Source organism: Anomaloglossus baeobatrachus, chromosome 1 (genome assembly GCF_048569485.1).
Source record: "Anomaloglossus baeobatrachus isolate aAnoBae1 chromosome 1, aAnoBae1.hap1, whole genome shotgun sequence".
NCBI classification, from domain to species: Eukaryota; Metazoa; Chordata; class Amphibia; order Anura; family Aromobatidae; genus Anomaloglossus; species Anomaloglossus baeobatrachus.
In genome coordinates this window covers 966,100,813-966,124,564 of record NC_134353.1, presented here as the reverse complement: position 1 = coordinate 966,124,564, position 23,752 = coordinate 966,100,813, and the positions used below count along the sequence as shown (strand labels likewise).

Genomic DNA, 23,752 nt, shown 5'->3' with positions numbered 1-23,752 from the left:
TGTATCCTCTTTCAGGAATAGGAAACCACACTGGGGTTTGGAGAGGTGCCGCCCCTTTTATTTTTCAGAAAGGTTTCCTCTTCCTGGGACGGATACACTATCTCACATTTGGTGCGGTCATGGGGAATGAAAAAATGGGCTGCATGGTCGAGTCGCCAGAAGAAAGCCATTACTGCGCAAATGTCACAAAGTATCTCGCTTAAAATACACCAAACAGCCCAGAGACGAGCCTCCACACAGCCCAGAGACGAGCCTCCACACAGCCCAGAGACGAGCCTCCACACAGCCCAGAGACGAGCCTCCACACAGCCCAGAGACGAGCCTCCACACAGCCCAGAGACGAGCCTCCACACAGCCCAGAGACGAGCCTCCACACAGCCCAGAGACGAGCCTCCACACAGCCCAGAGACGAGCCTCCACACAGCCCAGAGACGAGCCTCCAAACAGCCCAGAGACGAGCCTCCAAACAGCCCAGAGACGAGCCTCCAAACAGCCCAGAGACGAGCCTCCAAACAGCCCAGAGACGAGCCTCCAAACAGCCCAGAGACGAGCCTCCAAACAGCCCAGAGACGAGCCTCCAAACAGCCCAGAGACGAGCCTCCAAACAGCCCAGAGACGAGCCTCCAAACAGCCCAGAGACGAGCCTCCAAACAGCCCAGACACGAGCCTCCAAACAGCCCAGAGACGAGCCTCCAAACAGCCCAGAGACGAGCCTCCAAACAGCCCAGAGACGAGCCTCCAAACAGCCCAGAGACGAGCCTCCAAACAGCCCAGAGACGAGCCTCCAAACAGCCCAGAGACGAGCCTCCAAACAGCCCAGAGACGAGCCTCCAAACAGCCCAGAGACGAGCCTCCAAACAGCCCAGAGACGAGCCTCCAAACAGCCCAGAGACGAGCCTCCAAACAGCCCAGAGACGAGCCTCCAAACAGCCCAGAGACGAGCCTCCAAACAGCCCAGAGACGAGCCTCCAAACAGCCCAGAGACGAGCCTCCAAACAGCCCAGAGACGAGCCTCCAAACAGCCCAGAGACGAGCCTCCAAACAGCCCAGAGACGAGCCTCCAAACAGCCCAGAGACGAGCCTCCAAACAGCCCAGAGACGAGCCTCCAAACAGCCCAGAGACGAGCCTCCAAACAGCCCAGAGACGAGCCTCCAAACAGCCCAGAGACGAGCCTCCAAACAGCCCAGAGACGAGCCTCCAAACAGCCCAGAGACGAGCCTCCAAACAGCCCAGAGACGAGGCTCCAAACAGCCCAGAGACGAGCCTCCAAACAGCCCAGAGACGAGCCTCCAAACAGCCCAGAGACGAGCCTCCAAACAGCCCAGAGACGAGCCTCCAAACAGCCCAGAGACGAGCCTCCAAACAGCCCAGAGACGAGCCTCCAAACAGCCCAGAGACGAGCCTCCAAACAGCCCAGAGACGAGCCTCCAAACAGCCCAGAGACGAGCCTCCAAACAGCCCAGAGACGAGCCTCCAAACAGCCCAGAGACGAGCCTCCAAACAGCCCAGAGACGAGCCTCCAAACAGCCCAGAGACGAGCCTCCAAACAGCCCAGCGACGAGCCTCCAAACAGCCCAGCGACGAGCCTCCAAACAGCCCAGACACAAGCCTCCAAACAGCACAGACACAAGCCTCCAAACAGCACAGACACAAGCCTCCAAACAGCACAGACACAAGCCTCCAAACAGCCCAGACACAAGCCTCCAAACAGCCCAGACACAAGCCTCCAAACAGCCCAGACACAAGCCTCCAAACAGCCCAGACACAAGCCTCCAAACGTCTGGAACAAGGTAATTTGGAGTGATGAGCCCAAAATTGAAATTTTTGGCCACAACCATAAACGTTACATTTGGAGAGTTACAGTTCTGGCCAAAAGTATTGGCACCCCTGCAATTCTGTCAGAGAATACTCAGTTTCTTCCTGAAAATGATTGCAATCACAAATTCTTTGGTATTATTAACTTCATTTAATTTGTCTTCAATGAAAAAAAATAAAAAATATGTCATAAAGCCAAATTGGATATAATTCCACACCAAACATAAAAAAGGGGGTGGACAAAAGTATTGGCACTGTTTGAAAAGTCATGTGATGCTCCTCTAATTTGTGTAATAACAGCTCCTGTAACTTACCTGTGGCACCTAACAGATGTTGGCAATAACTAAAAAACACTTGCAGCCAGTTGACATGGATTAAAGTTGACTCAACCTCTGTCCTGTGTCCTTGTGTGCACCACATTGAGCATGGAGAAAAGAAAGAAGACCAAAGAACTGTCTGAGGACTTGAGAATCCAAATTGTGAGGAAGCATGAGCAATCTCAAGGCTACAAGTCCATCTCCAAAGACCTGAAAGTTCCTGTGTCTACGGTGCGTAATGTCATCAAGAAGTGTAAAGCCCATGGCACTGTGGCTAACCTCCCTAGATGTGGAAGGAAAAGAAAAATTGATGAGAGATTTCAACGCAAGATTGTGCGGATGGTGGATAAAGAGCCTCGACTAACATCCAAACAAGTCCAAGCTGCCCTGCAGTCCGAGGGTACAACAGTGTCACCCCGTACTATCCGTCGGCGTCTGAATGAAAAGGGACTGTATGGTAGGATACCCAGGAAGACCCCACTTCTTACCCCGAGACATAAAAAAGCCGGACTGGAGTTTGCCAAAACTTACCTGAGAAAGCCTAAAACGTTTTGGAAGAATGTTCTCTGGTCAGAGGAGACAAAAGTAGAGCTTTTTGGGAAAAGCCATCAACATAGAATTTACAGGAAAATAAAAAAGAGGCATTCAAAGAAAAGAACACGGTCCCTACAGTCAAACATGGCGGAGGTTCCCAGATGTTTTGGGGTTGCTTTGCTGCCTCTGGCACTGGACTGCTTGACCGTGTGCATGGCATTATGAAGTCTGAAGACTACCAACAAAATTTGCAGCATAATGTAGGGCCCAGTGTGAGAAAGCTGGGTCTCCCTCAGCGGTCATGGGTCTTCCAGCAGGACAATGACCCAAAACACACTTCAAAAGGCACTAGAAAATGGTTTGAGAGAAAGCACTGGAAAGTTACCGGAAGCGGTTGTTCGCAGTTATTTTGGCTAAAGGTTGTGCAACCAAGTATTAGGCTAAGGGTGCCAATACTTTTGTCTGGCCCATTTTTGGAGTTTTGTGTGAAACGATCAATGATTTGATTTTTGTTTCATTCTCTTTTGTGTTTTTTCAGTGCAAGCAAAATAAATGAAGATAATACCAAAGAATTTGTGATTGCAATCATTTTCAGGAAGAAACTGAGTATTATCTGACAGAATTGCAGGGGTGCCAATACTTTTGGCCAGCACTGTATCAACAAGGCCTATGATGAAAGGAACACCATTCCTACTAAACAGCACGAAAGTTGATCGCTGATGATGTGGGGATGTGTGAGCTACAAAGGCACAGGAAACTTGGTCAAAGTTGAAGGAAAGATGAATGCAGCATGTTATCAGCAAATACAGGAGGCAAATTTGTACTCATTAGCCCGGAAGCTGCGCATGGGACATACTTGGACGTTCCAACATGACAACGATCCAAAACACAAGGCCAAGTCGACCTGTCATTGGCTACAGCGGATCAAAGTGAAGGTTCTGGAGTGGCCATCTCAGTCTCCTGACCTCAATATCATTCACTCTTGAGGAACTCAAGCAAAGCGCAGTTCATGCAAGAAAGGCCAGGAATTTACAAGAACTAGAGGCGCCAAGAAGAATGGACAGCTTACCATCTGACCAAGAAGAATGGGCAGCTTTACCATCTGACCAAGAAGAATGGGCAGCTTACCATCTGACCAAGAAGAATGGTCAGCTTACCATCTGAGAAAATAAAGAGCCTCATCCACAACTACCACCAAAGACTTCAAGCTGTCATTGATGTTCCAGAGGGCAATACACGGTAGCAAGAACTGGGGGATGGGAACTTTTGAGCACAACTGTACAGATCTGGTCCAGGGCTCGGCGCCATCTACCTGATGAGTCTCCGGGATATTGTGCTTCTCCTCTGGACAGTCCTGGGGATACAGAGGACGGGGACATCTCGCTGGGGAATTTGTTTCCATGAGTCCATCTGTAGGAAACACACAGTGATGGAATAGATAGATGATGGGGTACTACCGTGTTTTCCCCAAACATAAGACCTACCCCAAAAATAAGCCCTAGTTGTGGTTCATCATACTAATAGTATCCTGTATAGGCCTTGGACGGCCATTGCAGGATATGTAACTTTTACTACTGGACGTTGCCCCATTGTGTTTGTGTATGCCCCGGAAATGTACACATGTCGGCTAGTGAATGCAATGAATATTCACCCTTTCTCCCGCTGACCCCTCTGCGCTGTGTCAGTGATTCAGCCAGGCTGCCATATTACTGCCCGAGAATGGCAGCGCTATGCTCACACTAGCCGGCGGCTCTTCTCCCCCGAGCGTGTCAGTGTGTATTTCTATGCAGAAAACTCGCTCAGGTGAGGAGCCACCGGCCGCTCCGAGGATCGCGATACCATCCTTACCAGTAATACGGCATCTGAGTGAATCTCCGAGAGAAATGCGGAAGAAGGGTGTTAATATTCATTTTACATTAAAAGGCGACCCAAACACTGAGACAAATACAAAATATAGAACATCCCCAGAAAATAAGGCCTAGAGCAACTTTTAGAGCAAAAAGTAACATAAGCCCCTGCCTCGTTCTCAGAGGAAACACGGTAGTGACCACAGAACAGACAGGACCGTATCGCCTCCTCACCCTGCGGATCGGCCCATATAGCGAGCGCCTCCTGTGCTCCATGTATAACGGCAACCTGAATATTCATCAGATCTTCACCCTGAGAAGAAACATGTCAATGAGCTCCGGTCCAATCACTTTATGGTCAGATGTTGTGGAGACGTCAGCGCCATCTACCTGATGAGTCTCCGGGACATTGTGCTTCTCCTCTGGACTGTCCTGGGGACACAGAGGACGGGGACATCTCTCTGGGGGATTTCTCCTCCTGGATCCATCTGTGGAGACACAAAGACATTATATAAGTGTCTGGCCGTGTATCTGTCTGTATCTCACTGCTGCTAATTTCATATATCAAATACTAAGCTAAAGCATTGTGGTCCTCACCGCATGGGCAGCGTCAACAGCAAAGGTAGAGGATAGATCACTATGTCATAGATCGTATTCCAAAGGAATCCACAACCTTATACCATGGATATAATGGAAATGACAGAGCGGCCGACAGTGAAGACCCTCAGACACAGCAGCCGATAAAAATAACTCTAGACGCGGCCCCCAGTAATATGCAAGAAGATTCCATACAAAGTATATACATATATGTTAATGCATACCATGTGATGTCACCGACCGCTGCTCCTCCACCACCACCGCCTCGTACCGCTCCTTGTGTCCTTCCAGATACTCCCACTCCTCCATGGAGAGAAAGACAGCGACGTCCTGACACCTTATAGGAACCTGACAACAACGACACCAACATCACCCAGAATCCTCCAGTGCTTCCTGTATAATGTCCCAGCAGTCACCTCTCCCCTCATCACCCAGAATCCTCCAGTGCTTCCTGTATAATGTCCCAGCAGTTACCTCTCCCCTCATCACCCAGAATCCTCCAGTGCCTCCTGTATAATGTCCCAGCAGTCACCTCTCCCCTCATCACCCAGAATCCTCCAGTGCTTCCTGTATAATATCCCAGCAGTCACCTCTCCCCTCATCACCCAGAATCCTCCAGTGCCTCCTGTATAATGTCCCAGCAGTCACCTCTCCCCTCATCACCCAGAATCCTCCAGTGCTTCCTGTATAATGTCCCAGCAGTCCCCTCTCCCCTCATCACCCAGAATCCTCCAGTGCTTCCTGTATAATGTCCCAGCAGTCCCCTCTCCCCTCATCACCCAGAATCCTCCAGTGCTTCCTGTATAATGTCCCAGCAGTCCCCTCTCCCCTCATCACCCAGAATCCTCCAGTGCTATCTGTATAATGTCCCAGCAGTCACCTCTCCCCTCATCACCCAGAATCCTCCAGTGCTTCCTGTATAATGTCCCAGCAGTCACCTCTCCTCTCATCACCCAGAATCCTCCAGTGCTTCCTGTATAATGTCCCAGCAGTCACCTCTCCCCTCATCACCCAGAATCCTCCAGTGCTTCCTGTATAATGTCCCAGCAGTCACCTCTCCCCTCATCACCCAGAATCCTCCAGTGCTTCCTGTATAATGTCCCAGCAGTCACCTCTCCTCTCATCACCCAGAATCCTCCAGTGCTTCCTGTATAATGTCCCAGCAGTCACCTCTCCCCTCATCACCCAGAATCCTCCAGTGCTTCCTGTATAATGTCCCAGCAGTCACCTCTCCCCTCATCACCCAGAATCCTCCAGTGCCTCCTGTATAATATCCCAGCAGTCACCTCTCCCCTCATCACCCAGAATCCTCCAGTGCTTCCTGTATAATGTCCCAGCAGTTACCTCTCCCCTCATCACCCAGAATCCTCCAGTGCCTCCTGTATAATGTCCCAGCAGTCACCTCTCCCCTCATCACCCAGAATCCTCCAGTGCCTCCTGTATAATGTCCCAGCAGTCACCTCTCCCCTCATCACCCAGAATCCTCCAGTGCCTCCTGTATAATGTCCCAGCAGTCACCTCTCCCCTCATCACCCAGAATCCTCCAGTGCTTCCTGTATAATGTCCCAGCAGTTACCTCTCCCCTCATCACCCAGAATCCTCCAGTGCCTCCTGTATAATGTCCCAGCAGTCACCTCTCCCCTCATCACCCAGAATCCTCCAGTGCCTCCTGTATAATGTCCCAGCAGTTACCTCTCCCCTCATCACCCAGAATCCTCCAGTGCCTCCTGTATAATGTCCCAGCAGTCACATCTCCCCTCATCACCCAGAATCCTCCAGTGCTTCCTGTATAATGTCCCAGCAGTCACCTCTCCCCTCATCACCCAGAATCCTCCAGTGCTTCCTGTATAATGTCCCAGCAGTCACCTCTCCCCTCATCACCCAGAATCCTCCAGTGCTTCCAGTATAATGTCCCAGCAGTCACCTCTCCCCTCATCCCCCAGAATCCTCCAGAGCCTCCTGTATAATGTCCCAGCAGTCACCTCTCTCCTCATCACCCAGAATCCTCCAGTGCCTCCTGTATAATATCCCAGCAGTCACCTCTCCCCTCATCACCCAGAATCCTCCAGTGCTTCCTGTATAATGTCCCAGCAGTCACCTCTCCCCTCATCACCCAGAATCCTCCAGTGCCTCCTGTATAATGTCCCAGCAGTCACCTCTCCCCTCATCACCCAGAATCCTCCAGTGCCTCCTGTATAATATCCCAGCAGTCACCTCTCCCCTCATCACCCAGAATCCTCCAGTGCTTCCTGTATAATGTCCCAGCAGTCACCTCTCCCCTCATCACCCAGAATCCTCCAGTGCCTCCTGTATAATGTCCCAGCAGTCACCTCTCCCCTCATCACCCAGAATCCTCCAGTGCTTCCTGTGTGATGTCCCAGCAGTCACCTCTCCTCTCATCACCCAGAATCCTCCAGTGCTTCCTGTGTGATGTCCCAGCAGTCACATCTCCTCTCATCACCCAGAATCCTCCAGTGCTTCCTGTATAATGTCCCAGCAGTCACCTCTCCCCTCATCACCCAGAATCCTCCAGTGCTTCCTGTATAATGTCCCAGCAGTCACCTCTCCCTTAATCACCCAGAATCCTCCAGTGCTTCCTGTATAATGTCCCAGCAGTCACCTCTCCGGTCATCACCCAGAATCCTCCAGTGCTTCCTGTATAATATCCCAGCAGTCACCTCTCCCCTCATCACCCAGAATCCTCCAGTGCTTCCTGTATAATGTCCCAGCAGTCACCTCTCCGGTCATCACCCAGAATCCTCCAGTGCTTCCTGTATAATGTCCCAGCAGTCACCTCTCCTCTCATCACCCAGAATCCTCCAGTGCTTCCTGTATAATGTCCCAGCAGTCACCTCTCCGGTCATCACCCAGAATCCTCCAGTGCTTCCTGTATAATGTCCCAGCAGTCACCTCTCCTCTCATCACCCAGAATCCTCCAGTGCTTCCTGTATAATATCCCAGCAGTCACCTCTCCCTTAATCACCCAGAATCCTCCAGTGCTTCCTGTATAATGTCCCAGCAGTCACCTCTCCGGTCATCACCCAGAATCCTCCAGTGCTTCCTGTATAATGTCCCAGCAGTCACCTCTCCCCTCATCACCCAGAATCCTCCAGTGCTTCCTGTATAATGTCCCAGCAGTCACCTCTCCCCTCATCACCCATAATCCTCCAGTGCCTCCTGTATAATGTCCCAGCAGTCACCTCTCCTCACCCAGAATCCTCCAGTGCTTCCTGTGTGATGTCCCAGCAGTCACCTCTCCTCTCATCACCCAGAATCCTCCAGTGCTTCCTGTATAATGTCCCAGCAGTCACCTCTCCCCTCATCACCCAGAATCCTCCAGTGCCTCCTGTATAATATCCCAGCAGTTACCTCTCCCCTCATCACCCAGAATCCTCCAGTGCCTCCTGTATAATGTACCAGCAGTCACCTCCCCGCTCATCACCCAGAATCCTCCAGTGCTTCCTGTATAATGTCCCAGCAGTCACCTCTCTCCTCATCACCCAGAATCCTCCAGTGCTTCCTGTATAATGTCCCAGCAGTCACCTCTCTCATCACCCAGAATCCTCCAGTGCCTCCTGTATAATGTCCCAGCAGTCACCTCTCCCCTCATCACCCAGAATCCTCCAGTGCTTCCTGTATAATGTCCCAGCAGTCACCTCTCCCCTCATCACCCAGAATCCTCCAGTGCCTCCTGTATAATGTCCCAGCAGTCACCTCTCCCCTCATCACCCAGAATCCTCCAGTGCTTCCTGTATAATGTCCCAGCTGTCACCTCTCTCCTCATCACCCAGAATCCTCCAGTGCTTCCTGTATAATGTCCCAGCAGTCACCTCTCCGGTCATCACCCAGAATCCTCCAGTGCTTCCTGTATAATGTCCCAGCAGTCACCTCTCCCCTCATCACCCAGAATCCTCCAGTGCTTCCTGTATAATGTCCCAGCAGTCACCTCTCCCCTCATCACCCAGAATCCTCAAGTGCTTCCTGTATAATGTCCCAGCAGTCACCTCTCCTCTCATCACCCAGAATCCTCCACTGCTTCCTGTATAATGTCCCAGCAGTCACCTCTCCCCTCATCACCCAGAATCCTCCAGTGCTTCCTGTATAATATCCCAGCAGTCACCTCTCCCTTAATCACCCAGAATCCTCCAGTGCTTCCTGTATAATGTCCCAGCAGTCACCTCTCCCCTCATCACCCAAAATCATCCAGTGCTTCATGTATAATGTCCCAGCAGTCACCTCTCCTCTCATCACCCAGAATCCTCCAGTGCTTCCTGTATAATGTCCCAGCAGTCACCTCTCCCCTCATCACCCAGAATCCTCCAGTGCTTCCTGTATAATGTCCCAGCAGTCACCTCTCCCCTCATCTCCCAGAATCCTCCAGTGCTTCCTGTATAATGTCCCAGCAGTCACCTCTCCCCTCATCACCCAGAATCCTCCAGTGCTTCCTGTATAATGTCCCAGCAGTCACCTCTCCTCTCATCACCCAGAATCCTCCAGTGCTTCCTGTATAATGTCCCAGCAGTCACCTCTCCCCTCATCACCCAAAATCATCCAGTGCTTCATGTATAATGTCCCAGCAGTCACCTCTCCTCTCATCACCCAGAATCCTCCAGTGCCTCCTGTATAATGTCCCAGCAGTCACCTCTCCCCTCATCACCCAGAATCCTCCAGTGCTTCCTGTATAATGTCCCAGCAGTCACCTCTCCTCTCATCACCCAGAATCCTCCAGTGCTTCCTGTATAATGTCCCAGCAGTCACCTCTCCCCTCATCACCCAGAATCCTCCAGTGCTTCCTGTATAATGTCCCAGCAGTCACGTTTCCGGTCATCACCCAGAATCCTCCAGTGCTACCTGTATAAAGTCCCAGCCGTCACCTCTCCCCTCATCACCCAGAATCCTCCAGTGCTTCCTGTATAATGTCCCAGCAGTCACCTCTCTCCTCATCACCCAGAATCCTCCAGTGCTTCCTGTATAATGTCCCAGCAGTCACCTCTCTCCTCATCACCCAGAATCCTCCAGTGCTTCCTGTATAATGTCCCAGCAGTCACCTCTCCCCTCATCACCCAGAATCCTCAAGTGCTTCCTGTATAATGTCCCAGCAGTCACCTCTCCCCTCATCACCCAGAATCCTCCAGTGCTTCCTGTATAATGTCCCAGCAGTCACCTCTCCCCTCATCACCCAGAATCCTCAAGTGCTTCCTGTATAATGTCCCAGCAGTCACCTCTCCTCTCATCACCCAGAATCCTCCACTGCTTCCTGTATAATGTCCCAGCAGTCACCTCTCCCCTCATCACCCAGAATCCTCCAGTGCTTCCTGTATAATATCCCAGCAGTCACCTCTCCCTTAATCACCCAGAATCCTCCAGTGCTTCCTGTATAATGTCCCAGCAGTCACCTCTCCTCTCATCACCCAGAATCCTCCAGTGCCTCCAGTATAATGTCCCAGCAGTCACCTCTCCCCTCATCACCCAGAATCCTCCAGTGCTTCCTGTATAATGTCCCAGCAGTCACCTCTCCCCTCATCACCCAGAATCCTCAAGTGCTTCCTGTATAATGTCCCAGCAGTCACCTCTCCTCTCATCACCCAGAATCCTCCACTGCTTCCTGTATAATGTCCCAGCAGTCACCTCTCCCCTCATCACCCAGAATCCTCCAGTGCTTCCTGTATAATATTCCAGCAGTCACCTCTCCCTTAATCACCCAGAATCCTCCAGTGCTTCCTGTATAATGTCCCAGCAGTCACCTCTCCTCTCATCACCCAGAATCCTCCAGTGCTTCCTGTATAATGTCCCAGCAGTCACCTCTCCCCTCATCTCCCAGAATCCTCCAGTGCTTCCTGTATAATGTCCCAGCAGTCACCTCTCCCCTCATCACCCAGAATCCTCCAGTGCTTCCTGTATAATGTCCCAGCAGTCACCTCTCCCCTCATCACCCAGAATCCTCCAGTGCCTCCTGTATAATGTCCCAGCAGTCACCTCTCCCCTCATCACCCAGAATCCTCCAGTGCTTCCTGTATAATGTCCCAGCAGTCACCTCTCCTCTCATCACCCAGAATCCTCCAGTGCTTCCTGTATAATGTCCCAGCAGTCACCTCTCCCCTCATCACCCAAAATCATCCAGTGCTTCATGTATAATGTCCAAGCAGTCACCTCTCCCCTCATCACCCAGAATCCTCCACTGCTTCCTGTATAATGTCCCAGCAGTCACCTCTCCGGTCATCACCCAGAATCCTCCAGTGCTACCTGTATAATGTCCCAGCAGTCACCTCTCCCCTCATCACCCAGAATCCTCCAGTGCCTCCTGTATAATGTCCCCGCAGTCACCTCTCCTCTCATCACCCAGAATCCTCCAGTGCTTCCTGTATAATGTCCCAGCAGTCACCTCTCCCCTCATCACCCAGAATCCTCCAGTGCTTCCTGTATAATGTCCCAGCAGTCACCTCTCCCCTCATCACCCAGAATCCTCCAGTGCTTCCTGTATAATGTCCCAGCAGTCACCTCTCCCCTCATCACCCAGAATCCTCCAGTGCTTCTGTATAATATCCCAGCAGTCACCTCTCCCTTAATCACCCAGAATCCTCCAGTGCTTCCTGTATAATGTCCCAGCAGTCACCTCTCCCCTCATCACCCAGAATCCTCCAGTGCTTCTGTATAATATCCCAGCAGTCACCTCTCCCTTAATCACCCAGAATCCTCCAGTGCTTCCTGTATAATGTCCCAGCAGTCACCTCTCCTCTCATCACCCAGAATCCTCCAGTGCCTCCAGTATAATGTCCCAGCAGTCACCTCTCCCCTCATCACCCAGAATCCTCCAGTGCTTCCTGTATAATGTCCCAGCAGTCACCTCTCCCCTCATCACCCAGAATCCTCAAGTGCTTCCTGTATAATGTCCCAGCAGTCACCTCTCCTCTCATCACCCAGAATCCTCCACTGCTTCCTGTATAATGTCCCAGCAGTCACCTCTCCCCTCATCACCCAGAATCCTCCAGTGCTTCCTGTATAATGTCCCAGCAGTCACCTCTCTCCTCATCACCCAGAATCCTCCAGTGCTTCCTGTATAATGTCCCAGCAGTCACCTCTCCCCTCATCCCCCAGAATCCTCCAGTGCCTCCTGTACAATGTCCCAGCAGTCACCTCTCCCCTCATCACCCAGAATCCTCCAGGGCTTCCTGTATAATGTCCCAGCAGTCACCTCTACGCTCATCACCCAGAATCCTCCAGTGCTTCCTGTATAATGTCCCAGCAGTCACCTCTCCTCTCATCACCCAGAATCCTCCAGTGCTTCCTGTATAATGTCCCAGCAGTCACCTCTCCCCTCATCTCCCAGAATCCTCCAGTGCTTCCTGTATAATGTCCCAGCAGTCACCTCTCCCCTCATCACCCAGAATCCTCCAGTGCTTCCTGTATAATGTCCCAGCAGTCACCTCTCCCCTCATCACCCAGAATCCTCCAGTGCTTCCTGTATAATGTCCCAGCAGTCACCTCTCCCCTCATCACCCAGAATCCTCCAGTGCTCCCTGTATAATGTCCCAGCAGTCACCTCTCCGGTCATCACCCAGAATCCTCCAGTGCTTCCTGTATAATGTCCCAGCAGTCACCTCTCCCCTCATCACCCAGAATCCTCCAGTGCTTCCTGTATAATGTCCCAGCAGTCACCTCTCCCCTCATCACCCAGAATCCTCCAGTGCTTCCTGTATAATGTCCCAGCAGTCACCTCTCCCCTCATCACCCAGAATCCTCCAGTGCTTCCTGTATAATGTCCCAGCAGTCACCTCTCTCCTCATCACCCAGAATCCTCCAGTGCTTCCTGTATAATGTCCCAGCAGTCACCTCTCCCCTCATCACCCAGAATCCTCCAGTGCTTCCTGTATAATGTCCCAGCAGTCACCTCTCCCCTCATCACCCAGAATCCTCCAGTGCTTCCTGTATAATGTCCCAGCAGTCACCTCTCCCTTAATCACCCAGAATCCTCCAGTGCTTCCTGTATAATGTCCCAGCAGTCACCTCTCTCCTCATCACCCAGAATCCTCCAGTGCTTCCTGTACAATGTCCCAGCAGTCACCTCTCCCCTCATCACCCAGAATCCTCCAGTGCTTCCTGTATAATGTCCCAGCAGTCACCTCTCCCCTCATCACCCAGAATCCTCCAGTGCTTCCTGTATAATGTCCCAGCAGTCACCTCTCCTCACCCAGAATCCTCCAGTGCTTCCTGTGTGATGTCCCAGCAGTCACCTCTCCTCTCATCACCCAGAATCCTCCAGTGCTTCCTGTATAATGTCCCAGCAGTCACCTCTCCCCTCATCACCCAGAATCCTCCAGTGCCTCCTGTATAATATCCCAGCAGTTACCTCTCCCCTCATCACCCAGAATCCTCCAGTGCTTCCTGTATAATGTCCCAGCAGTCACCTCTCCCCTCATCACCCAGAATCCTCAAGTGCTTCCTGTATAATGTCCCAGCAGTCACCTCTCCTCTCATCACCCAGAATCCTCCACTGCTTCCTGTATAATGTCCCAGCAGTCACCTCTCCCCTCATCACCCAGAATCCTCCAGTGCTTCCTGTATAATATCCCAGCAGTCACCTCTCCCTTAATCACCCAGAATCCTCCAGTGCTTCCTGTATAATGTCCCAGCAGTCACCTCTCCCCTCATCACCCAAAATCATCCAGTGCTTCATGTATAATGTCCCAGCAGTCACCTCTCCTCTCATCACCCAGAATCCTCCAGTGCTTCCTGTATAATGTCCCAGCAGTCACCTCTCCCCTCATCACCCAGAATCCTCCAGTGCTTCCTGTATAATGTCCCAGCAGTCACCTCTCCCCTCATCTCCCAGAATCCTCCAGTGCTTCCTGTATAATGTCCCAGCAGTCACCTCTCCCCTCATCACCCAGAATCCTCCAGTGCTTCCTGTATAATGTCCCAGCAGTCACCTCTCCCCTCATCACCCATAATCCTCCAGTGCCTCCTGTATAATGTCCCAGCAGTCACCTCTCCTCACCCAGAATCCTCCAGTGCTTCCTGTGTGATGTCCCAGCAGTCACCTCTCCTCTCATCACCCAGAATCCTCCAGTGCTTCCTGTATAATGTCCCAGCAGTCACCTCTCCCCTCATCACCCAGAATCCTCCAGTGCCTCCTGTATAATATCCCAGCAGTTACCTCTCCCCTCATCACCCAGAATCCTCCAGTGCTTCCTGTATAATGTCCCAGCAGTCACCTCTCCCCTCATCACCCAGAATCCTCCAGTGCTTCCTGTATAATGTCCCAGCAGTCACCTCTCCCCTCATCACCCAGAATCCTCCAGTGCTTCCTGTATAATGTCCCAGCAGTCACCTCTGCCCTCATCACCCAGAATCCTCCAGTGCTTCCTGTATAATGTCCCAGCAGTCACCTCTCCCCTCATCACCCAGAATCCTCCAGTGCTTCCTGTATAATGTCCCAGCAGTCACCTCTCCCCTCATCACCCAGAATCCTCCAGTGCTTCCTGTATAATGTCCCAGCAGTCACCTCTCCCCTCATCACCCAGAATCCTCCAGTGCTTCCTGTATAATGTCCCAGCAGTCACCTCTCCCCTCATCACCCAGAATCCTCCAGTGCTTCCTGTATAATGTCCCAGCAGTCACCTCCCCGCTCATCACCCAGAATCCTCCAGTGCTTCCTGTATAATGTCCCAGCAGTCACCTCTCTCCTCATCACCCAGAATCCTCCAGTGGTTCCTGTATAATGTCCCAGCAGTCACCTCTCTCATCACCCAGAATCCTCCAGTGCCTCCTGTATAATGTCCCAGCAGTCACCTCTCCCCTCATCACCCAGAATCCTCCAGTGCTTCCTGTATAATGTCCCAGCAGTCACCTCTCCCCTCATCACCCAGAATCCTCCAGTGCTTCCTGTATAATGTCCCAGCTGTCACCTCTCTCCTCATCACCCAGAATCCTCCAGTGCTTCCTGTATAATGTCCCAGCAGTCACCTCTCCGGTCATCACCCAGAATCCTCCAGTGCTTCCTGTATAATGTCCCAGCAGTCACCTCTCCCCTCATCACCCAGAATCCTCCAGTGCTTCCTGTATAATGTCCCAGCAGTCACCTCTCCCCTCATCACCCAGAATCCTCAAGTGCTTCCTGTATAATGTCCCAGCAGTCACCTCTCCTCTCATCACCCAGAATCCTCCACTGCTTCCTGTATAATGTCCCAGCAGTCACCTCTCCCCTCATCACCCAGAATCCTCCAGTGCTTCCTGTATAATATCCCAGCAGTCACCTCTCCCTTAATCACCCAGAATCCTCCAGTGCTTCCTGTATAATGTCCCAGCAGTCACCTCTCCCCTCATCACCCAAAATCATCCAGTGCTTCATGTATAATGTCCCAGCAGTCACCTCTCCTCTCATCACCCAGAATCCTCCAGTGCTTCCTGTATAATGTCCCAGCAGTCACCTCTCCCCTCATCACCCAGAATCCTCCAGTGCTTCCTGTATAATGTCCCAGCAGTCACCTCTCCCCTCATCTCCCAGAATCCTCCAGTGCTTCCTGTATAATGTCCCAGCAGTCACCTCTCCCCTCATCACCCAGAATCTTCCAGTGCTTCCTGTATAATGTCCCAGCAGTCACCTCTCCCCTCGTCACCCAGAATCCTCCAGTGCCTCCTGTATAATGTCCCAGCAGTCACCTCTCCCCTCATCACCCAGAATCCTCCAGTGCCTCCTGTATAATGTCCCAGCAGTCACCTCTCCCCTCATCACCCAGAATCCTCCAGTGCTTCCTGTATAATGTCCCAGCAGTCACCTCTCCTCTCATCACCCAGAATCCTCCAGTGCTTCCTGTATAATGTCCCAGCAGTCACCTCTCCCCTCATCACCCAGAATCCTCCAGTGCTTCCTGTATAATGTCCCAGCAGTCACCTCTCCCCTCATCACCCAGAATCCTCCAGTGCTTCCTGTATAATGTCCCAGCAGTCACCTCTCCCCTCATCACCCAGAATCCTCCAGTGCCTCCTGTATAATATCCCAGCAGTCACCTCTCCCCTCATCACCCAGAATCCTCCAGTGCTTCCTGTATAATGTCCCAGCAGTCACCTCTCCCCTCATCACCCAGAATCCTCCAGTGCCTCCTGTATAATGTCCCAGCAGTCACCTCTCCCCTCATCACCCAGAATCCTCCAGTGCCTCCTGTATAATATCCCAGCAGTCACCTCTCCCCTCATCACCCAGAATCCTCCAGTGCTTCCTGTATAATGTCCCAGCAGTCACCTCTCCCCTCATCACCCAGAATCCTCCAGTGCCTCCTGTATAATGTCCCAGCAGTCACCTCTCCCCTCATCACCCAGAATCCTCCAGTGCTTCCTGTGTGATGTCCCAGCAGTCACCTCTCCTCTCATCACCCAGAATCCTCCAGTGCTTCCTGTGTGATGTCCCAGCAGTCACATCTCCTCTCATCACCCAGAATCCTCCAGTGCTTCCTGTATAATGTCCCAGCAGTCACCTCTCCCCTCATCACCCAGAATCCTCCAGTGCTTCCTGTATAATGTCCCAGCAGTCACCTCTCCCTTAATCACCCAGAATCCTCCAGTGCTTCCTGTATAATGTCCCAGCAGTCACCTCTCCGGTCATCACCCAGAATCCTCCAGTGCTTCCTGTATAATATCCCAGCAGTCACCTCTCCCCTCATCACCCAGAATCCTCCAGTGCTTCCTGTATAATGTCCCAGCAGTCACCTCTCCGGTCATCACCCAGAATCCTCCAGTGCTTCCTGTATAATGTCCCAGCAGTCTCCTCTCCCCTCATCACCCAGAATCCTCCAGTGCCTCCTGTATAATGTCCCAGCAGTCACCTCTCCCCTCATTACCCAGAATCCTCCAGTGCTTCCTGTATAATGTCCCAGCAGTCACCTCTCCTCTCATCACCCAGAATCCTCCAGTGCTTCCTGTATAATGTCCCAGCAGTCACCTCTCCGGTCATCACCCAGAATCCTCCAGTGCTTCCTGTATAATGTCCCAGCAGTCACCTCTCCTCTCATCACCCAGAATCCTCCAGTGCTTCCTGTATAATATCCCAGCAGTCACCTCTCCCTTAATCACCCAGAATCCTCCAGTGCTTCCTGTATAATGTCCCAGCAGTCACCTCTCCCCTCATCACCCAGAATCCTCCAGTGCTTCCTGTATAATATCCCAGCAGTCACCTCTCCCTTAATCACCCAGAATCCTCCAGTGCTTCCTGTATAATGTCCCAGCAGTCACCTCTCTCCTCATCACCCAGAATCCTCCAGTGCTTCCTGTACAATGTCCCAGCAGTCACCTCTCCCCTCATCACCCAGAATCCTCCAGTGCTTCCTGTATAATGTCCCAGCAGTCACCTCTCCCCTCATCACCCAGAATCCTCCAGTGCTTCCTGTATAATGTCCCAGCAGTCACCTCTCCCCTCATCACCCATAATCCTCCAGTGCCTCCTGTATAATGTCCCAGCAGTCACCTCTCCTCACCCAGAATCCTCCAGTGCTTCCTGTATAATGTCCCAGCAGTCACCTCTCCCCTCATCACCCAGAATCCTCCAGTGCCTCCTGTATAATATCCCAGCAGTTACCTCTCCCCTCATCACCCAGAATCCTCCAGTGCTTCCTGTATAATGTACCAGCAGTCACCTCCCCGCTCATCACCCAGAATCCTCCAGTGCTTCCTGTATAATGTCCCAGCAGTCACCTCTCTCCTCATCACCCAGAATCCTCCAGTGCTTCCTGTATAATGTCCCAGCAGTCACCTCTCTCATCACCCAGAATCCTCCAGTGCCTCCTGTATAATGTCCCAGCAGTCACCTCTCCCCTCATCACCCAGAATCCTCCAGTGCTTCCTGTATAATGTCCCAGCAGTCACCTCTCCCCTCATCACCCAGAATCCTCCAGTGCCTCCTGTATAATGTCCCAGCAGTCACCTCTCCCCTCATCACCCAGAATCCTCCAGTGCTTCCTGTATAATGTCCCAGCAGTCACCTCTCCCCTCATCACCCAGAATCCTCCAGTGCTTCCTGTATAATGTCCCAGCTGTCACCTCTCTCCTCATCACCCAGAATCCTCCAGTGCTTCCTGTATAATGTCCCAGCAGTCACCTCTCCGGTCATCACCCAGAATCCTCCAGTGCTTCCTGTATAATGTCCCAGCAGTCACCTCTCCCCTCATCACCCAGAATCCTCCAGTGCTTCCTGTATAATGTCCCAGCAGTCACCTCTCCCCTCATCACCCAGAATCCTCAAGTGCTTCCTGTATAATGTCCCAGCAGTCACCTCTCCTCTCATCACCCAGAATCCTCCACTGCTTCCTGTATAATGTCCCAGCAGTCACCTCTCCCCTCATCACCCAGAATCCTCCAGTGCTTCCTGTATAATATCCCAGCAGTCACCTCTCCCTTAATCACCCAGAATCCTCCAGTGCTTCCTGTATAATGTCCCAGCAGTCACCTCTCCCCTCATCACCCAGAATCCTCCAGTGCTTCCTGTATAATATCCCAGCAGTCACCTCTCCCTTAATCACCCAGAATCCTCCAGTGCTTCCTGTATAATGTCCCAGCAGTCACCTCTCCCCTCATCACCCAAAATCATCCAGTGCTTCATGTATAATGTCCCAGCAGTCACCTCTCCTCTCATCACCCAGAATCCTCCAGTGCTTCCTGTATAATGTCCCAGCAGTCACCTCTCCCCTCATCACCCAGAATCCTCCAGTGCTTCCTGTATAATGTCCCAGCAGTCACCTCTCCCCTCATCTCCCAGAATCCTCCAGTGCTTCCTGTATAATGTCCCAGCAGTCACCTCTCCCCTCATCACCCAGAATCTTCCAGTGCTTCCTGTATAATGTCCCAGCAGTCACCTCTCCCCTCGTCACCCAGAATCCTCCAGTGCCTCCTGTATAATGTCCCAGCAGTCACCTCTCCCCTCATCACCCAGAATCCTCCAGTGCCTCCTGTATAATGTCCCAGCAGTCACCTCTCCCCTCATCACCCAGAATCCTCCAGTGCTTCCTGTATAATGTCCCAGCAGTCACCTCTCCTCTCATCACCCAGAATCCTCCAGTGCTTCCTGTATAATGTCCCAGCAGTCACCTCTCCCCTCATCACCCAAAATCATCCAGTGCTTCATGTATAATGTCCCAGCAGTCACCTCTCCTCTCATCACCCAGAATCCTCCAGTGCCTCCTGTATAATGTCCCAGCAGTCACCTCTCCCCTCATCACCCAGAATCCTCCAGTGCTTCCTGTATAATGTCCCAGCAGTCACCTCTCCTCTCATCACCCAGAATCCTCCAGTGCTTCCTGTATAATGTCCCAGCAGTCACCTCTCCCCTCATCTCCCAGAATCCTCCAGTGCTTCCTGTATAATGTCCCAGCAGTCACCTCTCCCCTCATCACCCAGAATCCTCCAGTGCTTCCTGTATAATGTCCCAGCAGTCACGTTTCCGGTCATCACCCAGAATCCTCCAGTGCTACCTGTATAAAGTCCCAGCCGTCACCTCTCCCCTCATCACCCAGAATCCTCCAGTGCTTCCTGTATAATGTCCCAGCAGTCACCTCTCTCCTCATCACCCAGAATCCTCCAGTGCTTCCTGTATAATATCCCAGCAGTCACCTCTCCCTTAATCACCCAGAATCCTCCAGTGCTTCCTGTATAATGTCCCAGCAGTCACCTCTCTCCTCATCACCCAGAATCCTCCAGTGCTTCCTGTACAATGTCCCAGCAGTCACCTCTCCCCTCATCACCCAGAATCCTCCAGTGCTTCCTGTATAATGTCCCAGCTGTCACCTCTCTCCTCATCACCCAGAATCCTCCAGTGCTTCCTGTATAATGTCCCAGCAGTCACCTCTCCGGTCATCACCCAGAATCCTCCAGTGCTTCCTGTATAATGTCCCAGCAGTCACCTCTCCCCTCATCACCCAGAATCCTCCAGTGCTTCCTGTATAATGTCCCAGCAGTCACCTCTCCCCTCATCACCCAGAATCCTCAAGTGCTTCCTGTATAATGTCCCAGCAGTCACCTCTCCTCTCATCACCCAGAATCCTCCACTGCTTCCTGTATAATGTCCCAGCAGTCACCTCTCCCCTCATCACCCAGAATCCTCCAGTGCTTCCTGTATAATATCCCAGCAGTCACCTCTCCCTTAATCACCCAGAATCCTCCAGTGCTTCCTGTATAATGTCCCAGCAGTCACCTCTCCCCTCATCACCCAGAATCCTCCAGTGCTTCCTGTATAATATCCCAGCAGTCACCTCTCCCTTAATCACCCAGAATCCTCCAGTGCTTCCTGTATAATGTCCCAGCAGTCACCTCTCCCCTCATCACCCAAAATCATCCAGTGCTTCATGTATAATGTCCCAGCAGTCACCTCTCCCCTCATCACCCAGAATCCTCCAGTGCTTCCTGTATAATATCCCAGCAGTCACCTCTCCCTTAATCACCCAGAATCCTCCAGTGCTTCCTGTATAATATCCCAGCAGTCACCTCTCCCTTAATCACCCAGAATCCTCCAGTGCTTCCTGTATAGTGTCCCAGCAGTCACCTCTCCCCTCATCACCCAAAATCATCCAGTGCTTCATGTATAATGTCCCAGCAGTCACCTCTCCTCTCATCACCCAGAATCCTCCAGTGCTTCCTGTATAATGTCCCAGCAGTCACCTCTCCCCTCATCACCCAGAATCCTCCAGTGCTTCCTGTATAATGTCCCAGCAGTCACCTCTCCCCTCATCTCCCAGAATCCTCCAGTGCTTCCTGTATAATGTCCCAGCAGTCACCTCTCCCCTCATCACCCAGAATCTTCCAGTGCTTCCTGTATAATGTCCCAGCAGTCACCTCTCCCCTCGTCACCCAGAATCCTCCAGTGCCTCCTGTATAATGTCCCAGCAGTCACCTCTCCCCTCATCACCCAGAATCCTCCAGTGCCTCCTGTATAATGTCCCAGCAGTCACCTCTCCCCTCATCACCCAGAATCCTCCAGTGCTTCCTGTATAATGTCCCAGCAGTCACCTCTCCTCTCATCACCCAGAATCCTCCAGTGCTTCCTGTATAATATCCCAGCAGTCACCTCTCCCCTCATCACCCAGAATCCTCCAGTGCTTCCTGTATAATGTCCCAGCAGTCACCTCTCCGGTCATCACCCAGAATCCTCCAGTGCTTCCTGTATAATGTCCCAGCAGTCTCCTCTCCCCTCATCACCCAGAATCCTCCAGTGCCTCCTGTATAATGTCCCAGCAGTCACCTCTCCCCTCATTACCCAGAATCCTCCAGTGCTTCCTGTATAATGTCCCAGCAGTCACCTCTCCTCTCATCACCCAGAATCCTCCAGTGCTTCCTGTATAATGTCCCAGCAGTCACCTCTCCGGTCATCACCCAGAATCCTCCAGTGCTTCCTGTATAATGTCCCAGCAGTCACCTCTCCTCTCATCACCCAGAATCCTCCAGTGCTTCCTGTATAATATCCCAGCAGTCACCTCTCCCTTAATCACCCAGAATCCTCCAGTGCTTCCTGTATAATGTCCCAGCAGTCACCTCTCCCCTCATCACCCAGAATCCTCCAGTGCTTCCTGTATAATATCCCAGCAGTCACCTCTCCCTTAATCACCCAGAATCCTCCAGTGCTTCCTGTATAATGTCCCAGCAGTCACCTCTCTCCTCATCACCCAGAATCCTCCAGTGCTTCCTGTACAATGTCCCAGCAGTCACCTCTCCCCTCATCACCCAGAATCCTCCAGTGCTTCCTGTATAATGTCCCAGCAGTCACCTCTCCCCTCATCACCCAGAATCCTCCAGTGCTTCCTGTATAATGTCCCAGCAGTCACCTCTCCCCTCATCACCCATAATCCTCCAGTGCCTCCTGTATAATGTCCCAGCAGTCACCTCTCCTCACCCAGAATCCTCCAGTGCTTCCTGTATAATGTCCCAGCAGTCACCTCTCCCCTCATCACCCAGAATCCTCCAGTGCCTCCTGTATAATATCCCAGCAGTTACCTCTCCCCTCATCACCCAGAATCCTCCAGTGCTTCCTGTATAATGTACCAGCAGTCACCTCCCCGCTCATCACCCAGAATCCTCCAGTGCTTCCTGTATAATGTCCCAGCAGTCACCTCTCTCCTCATCACCCAGAATCCTCCAGTGCTTCCTGTATAATGTCCCAGCAGTCACCTCTCTCATCACCCAGAATCCTCCAGTGCCTCCTGTATAATGTCCCAGCAGTCACCTCTCCCCTCATCACCCAGAATCCTCCAGTGCTTCCTGTATAATGTCCCAGCAGTCACCTCTCCCCTCATCACCCAGAATCCTCCAGTGCCTCCTGTATAATGTCCCAGCAGTCACCTCTCCCCTCATCACCCAGAATCCTCCAGTGCTTCCTGTATAATGTCCCAGCAGTCACCTCTCCCCTCATCACCCAGAATCCTCCAGTGCTTCCTGTATAATGTCCCAGCTGTCACCTCTCTCCTCATCACCCAGAATCCTCCAGTGCTTCCTGTATAATGTCCCAGCAGTCACCTCTCCGGTCATCACCCAGAATCCTCCAGTGCTTCCTGTATAATGTCCCAGCAGTCACCTCTCCCCTCATCACCCAGAATCCTCCAGTGCTTCCTGTATAATGTCCCAGCAGTCACCTCTCCCCTCATCACCCAGAATCCTCAAGTGCTTCCTGTATAATGTCCCAGCAGTCACCTCTCCTCTCATCACCCAGAATCCTCCACTGCTTCCTGTATAATGTCCCAGCAGTCACCTCTCCCCTCATCACCCAGAATCCTCCAGTGCTTCCTGTATAATATCCCAGCAGTCACCTCTCCCTTAATCACCCAGAATCCTCCAGTGCTTCCTGTATAATGTCCCAGCAGTCACCTCTCCCCTCATCACCCAGAATCCTCCAGTGCTTCCTGTATAATATCCCAGCAGTCACCTCTCCCTTAATCACCCAGAATCCTCCAGTGCTTCCTGTATAATGTCCCAGCAGTCACCTCTCCCCTCATCACCCAAAATCATCCAGTGCTTCATGTATAATGTCCCAGCAGTCACCTCTCCTCTCATCACCCAGAATCCTCCAGTGCTTCCTGTATAATGTCCCAGCAGTCACCTCTCCCCTCATCACCCAGAATCCTCCAGTGCTTCCTGTATAATGTCCCAGCAGTCACCTCTCCCCTCATCTCCCAGAATCCTCCAGTGCTTCCTGTATAATGTCCCAGCAGTCACCTCTCCCCTCATCACCCAGAATCTTCCAGTGCTTCCTGTATAATGTCCCAGCAGTCACCTCTCCCCTCGTCACCCAGAATCCTCCAGTGCCTCCTGTATAATGTCCCAGCAGTCACCTCTCCCCTCATCACCCAGAATCCTCCAGTGCCTCCTGTATAATGTCCCAGCAGTCACCTCTCCCCTCATCACCCAGAATCCTCCAGTGCTTCCTGTATAATGTCCCAGCAGTCACCTCTCCTCTCATCACCCAGAATCCTCCAGTGCTTCCTGTATAATGTCCCAGCAGTCACCTCTCCCCTCATCACCCAAAATCATCCAGTGCTTCATGTATAATGTCCCAGCAGTCACCTCTCCTCTCATCACCCAGAATCCTCCAGTGCCTCCTGTATAATGTCCCAGCAGTCACCTCTCCCCTCATCACCCAGAATCCTCCAGTGCTTCCTGTATAATGTCCCAGC

At 52.0% G+C, this 23,752-nt stretch overlaps 1 protein-coding gene across 1 annotated transcript in view; it reads right to left on the bottom strand.

The window, feature by feature from the left end:
• Positions 1-5,455, bottom strand: part of LOC142263491 (uncharacterized) — a 325,147-nt gene extending 319,692 nt beyond the window's left edge. Inside the window, 4 exon segments of the mRNA XM_075332232.1 lie at positions 3,980-4,077; positions 4,749-4,827; positions 4,905-5,002; positions 5,336-5,455. Coding sequence (XP_075188347.1) covers positions 3,980-4,077; positions 4,749-4,827; positions 4,905-5,002; positions 5,336-5,420 — 360 coding nt within the window. The 5' untranslated portion in view covers positions 5,421-5,455.
• Positions 5,456-23,752: the final 18,297 nt, after the last annotated feature.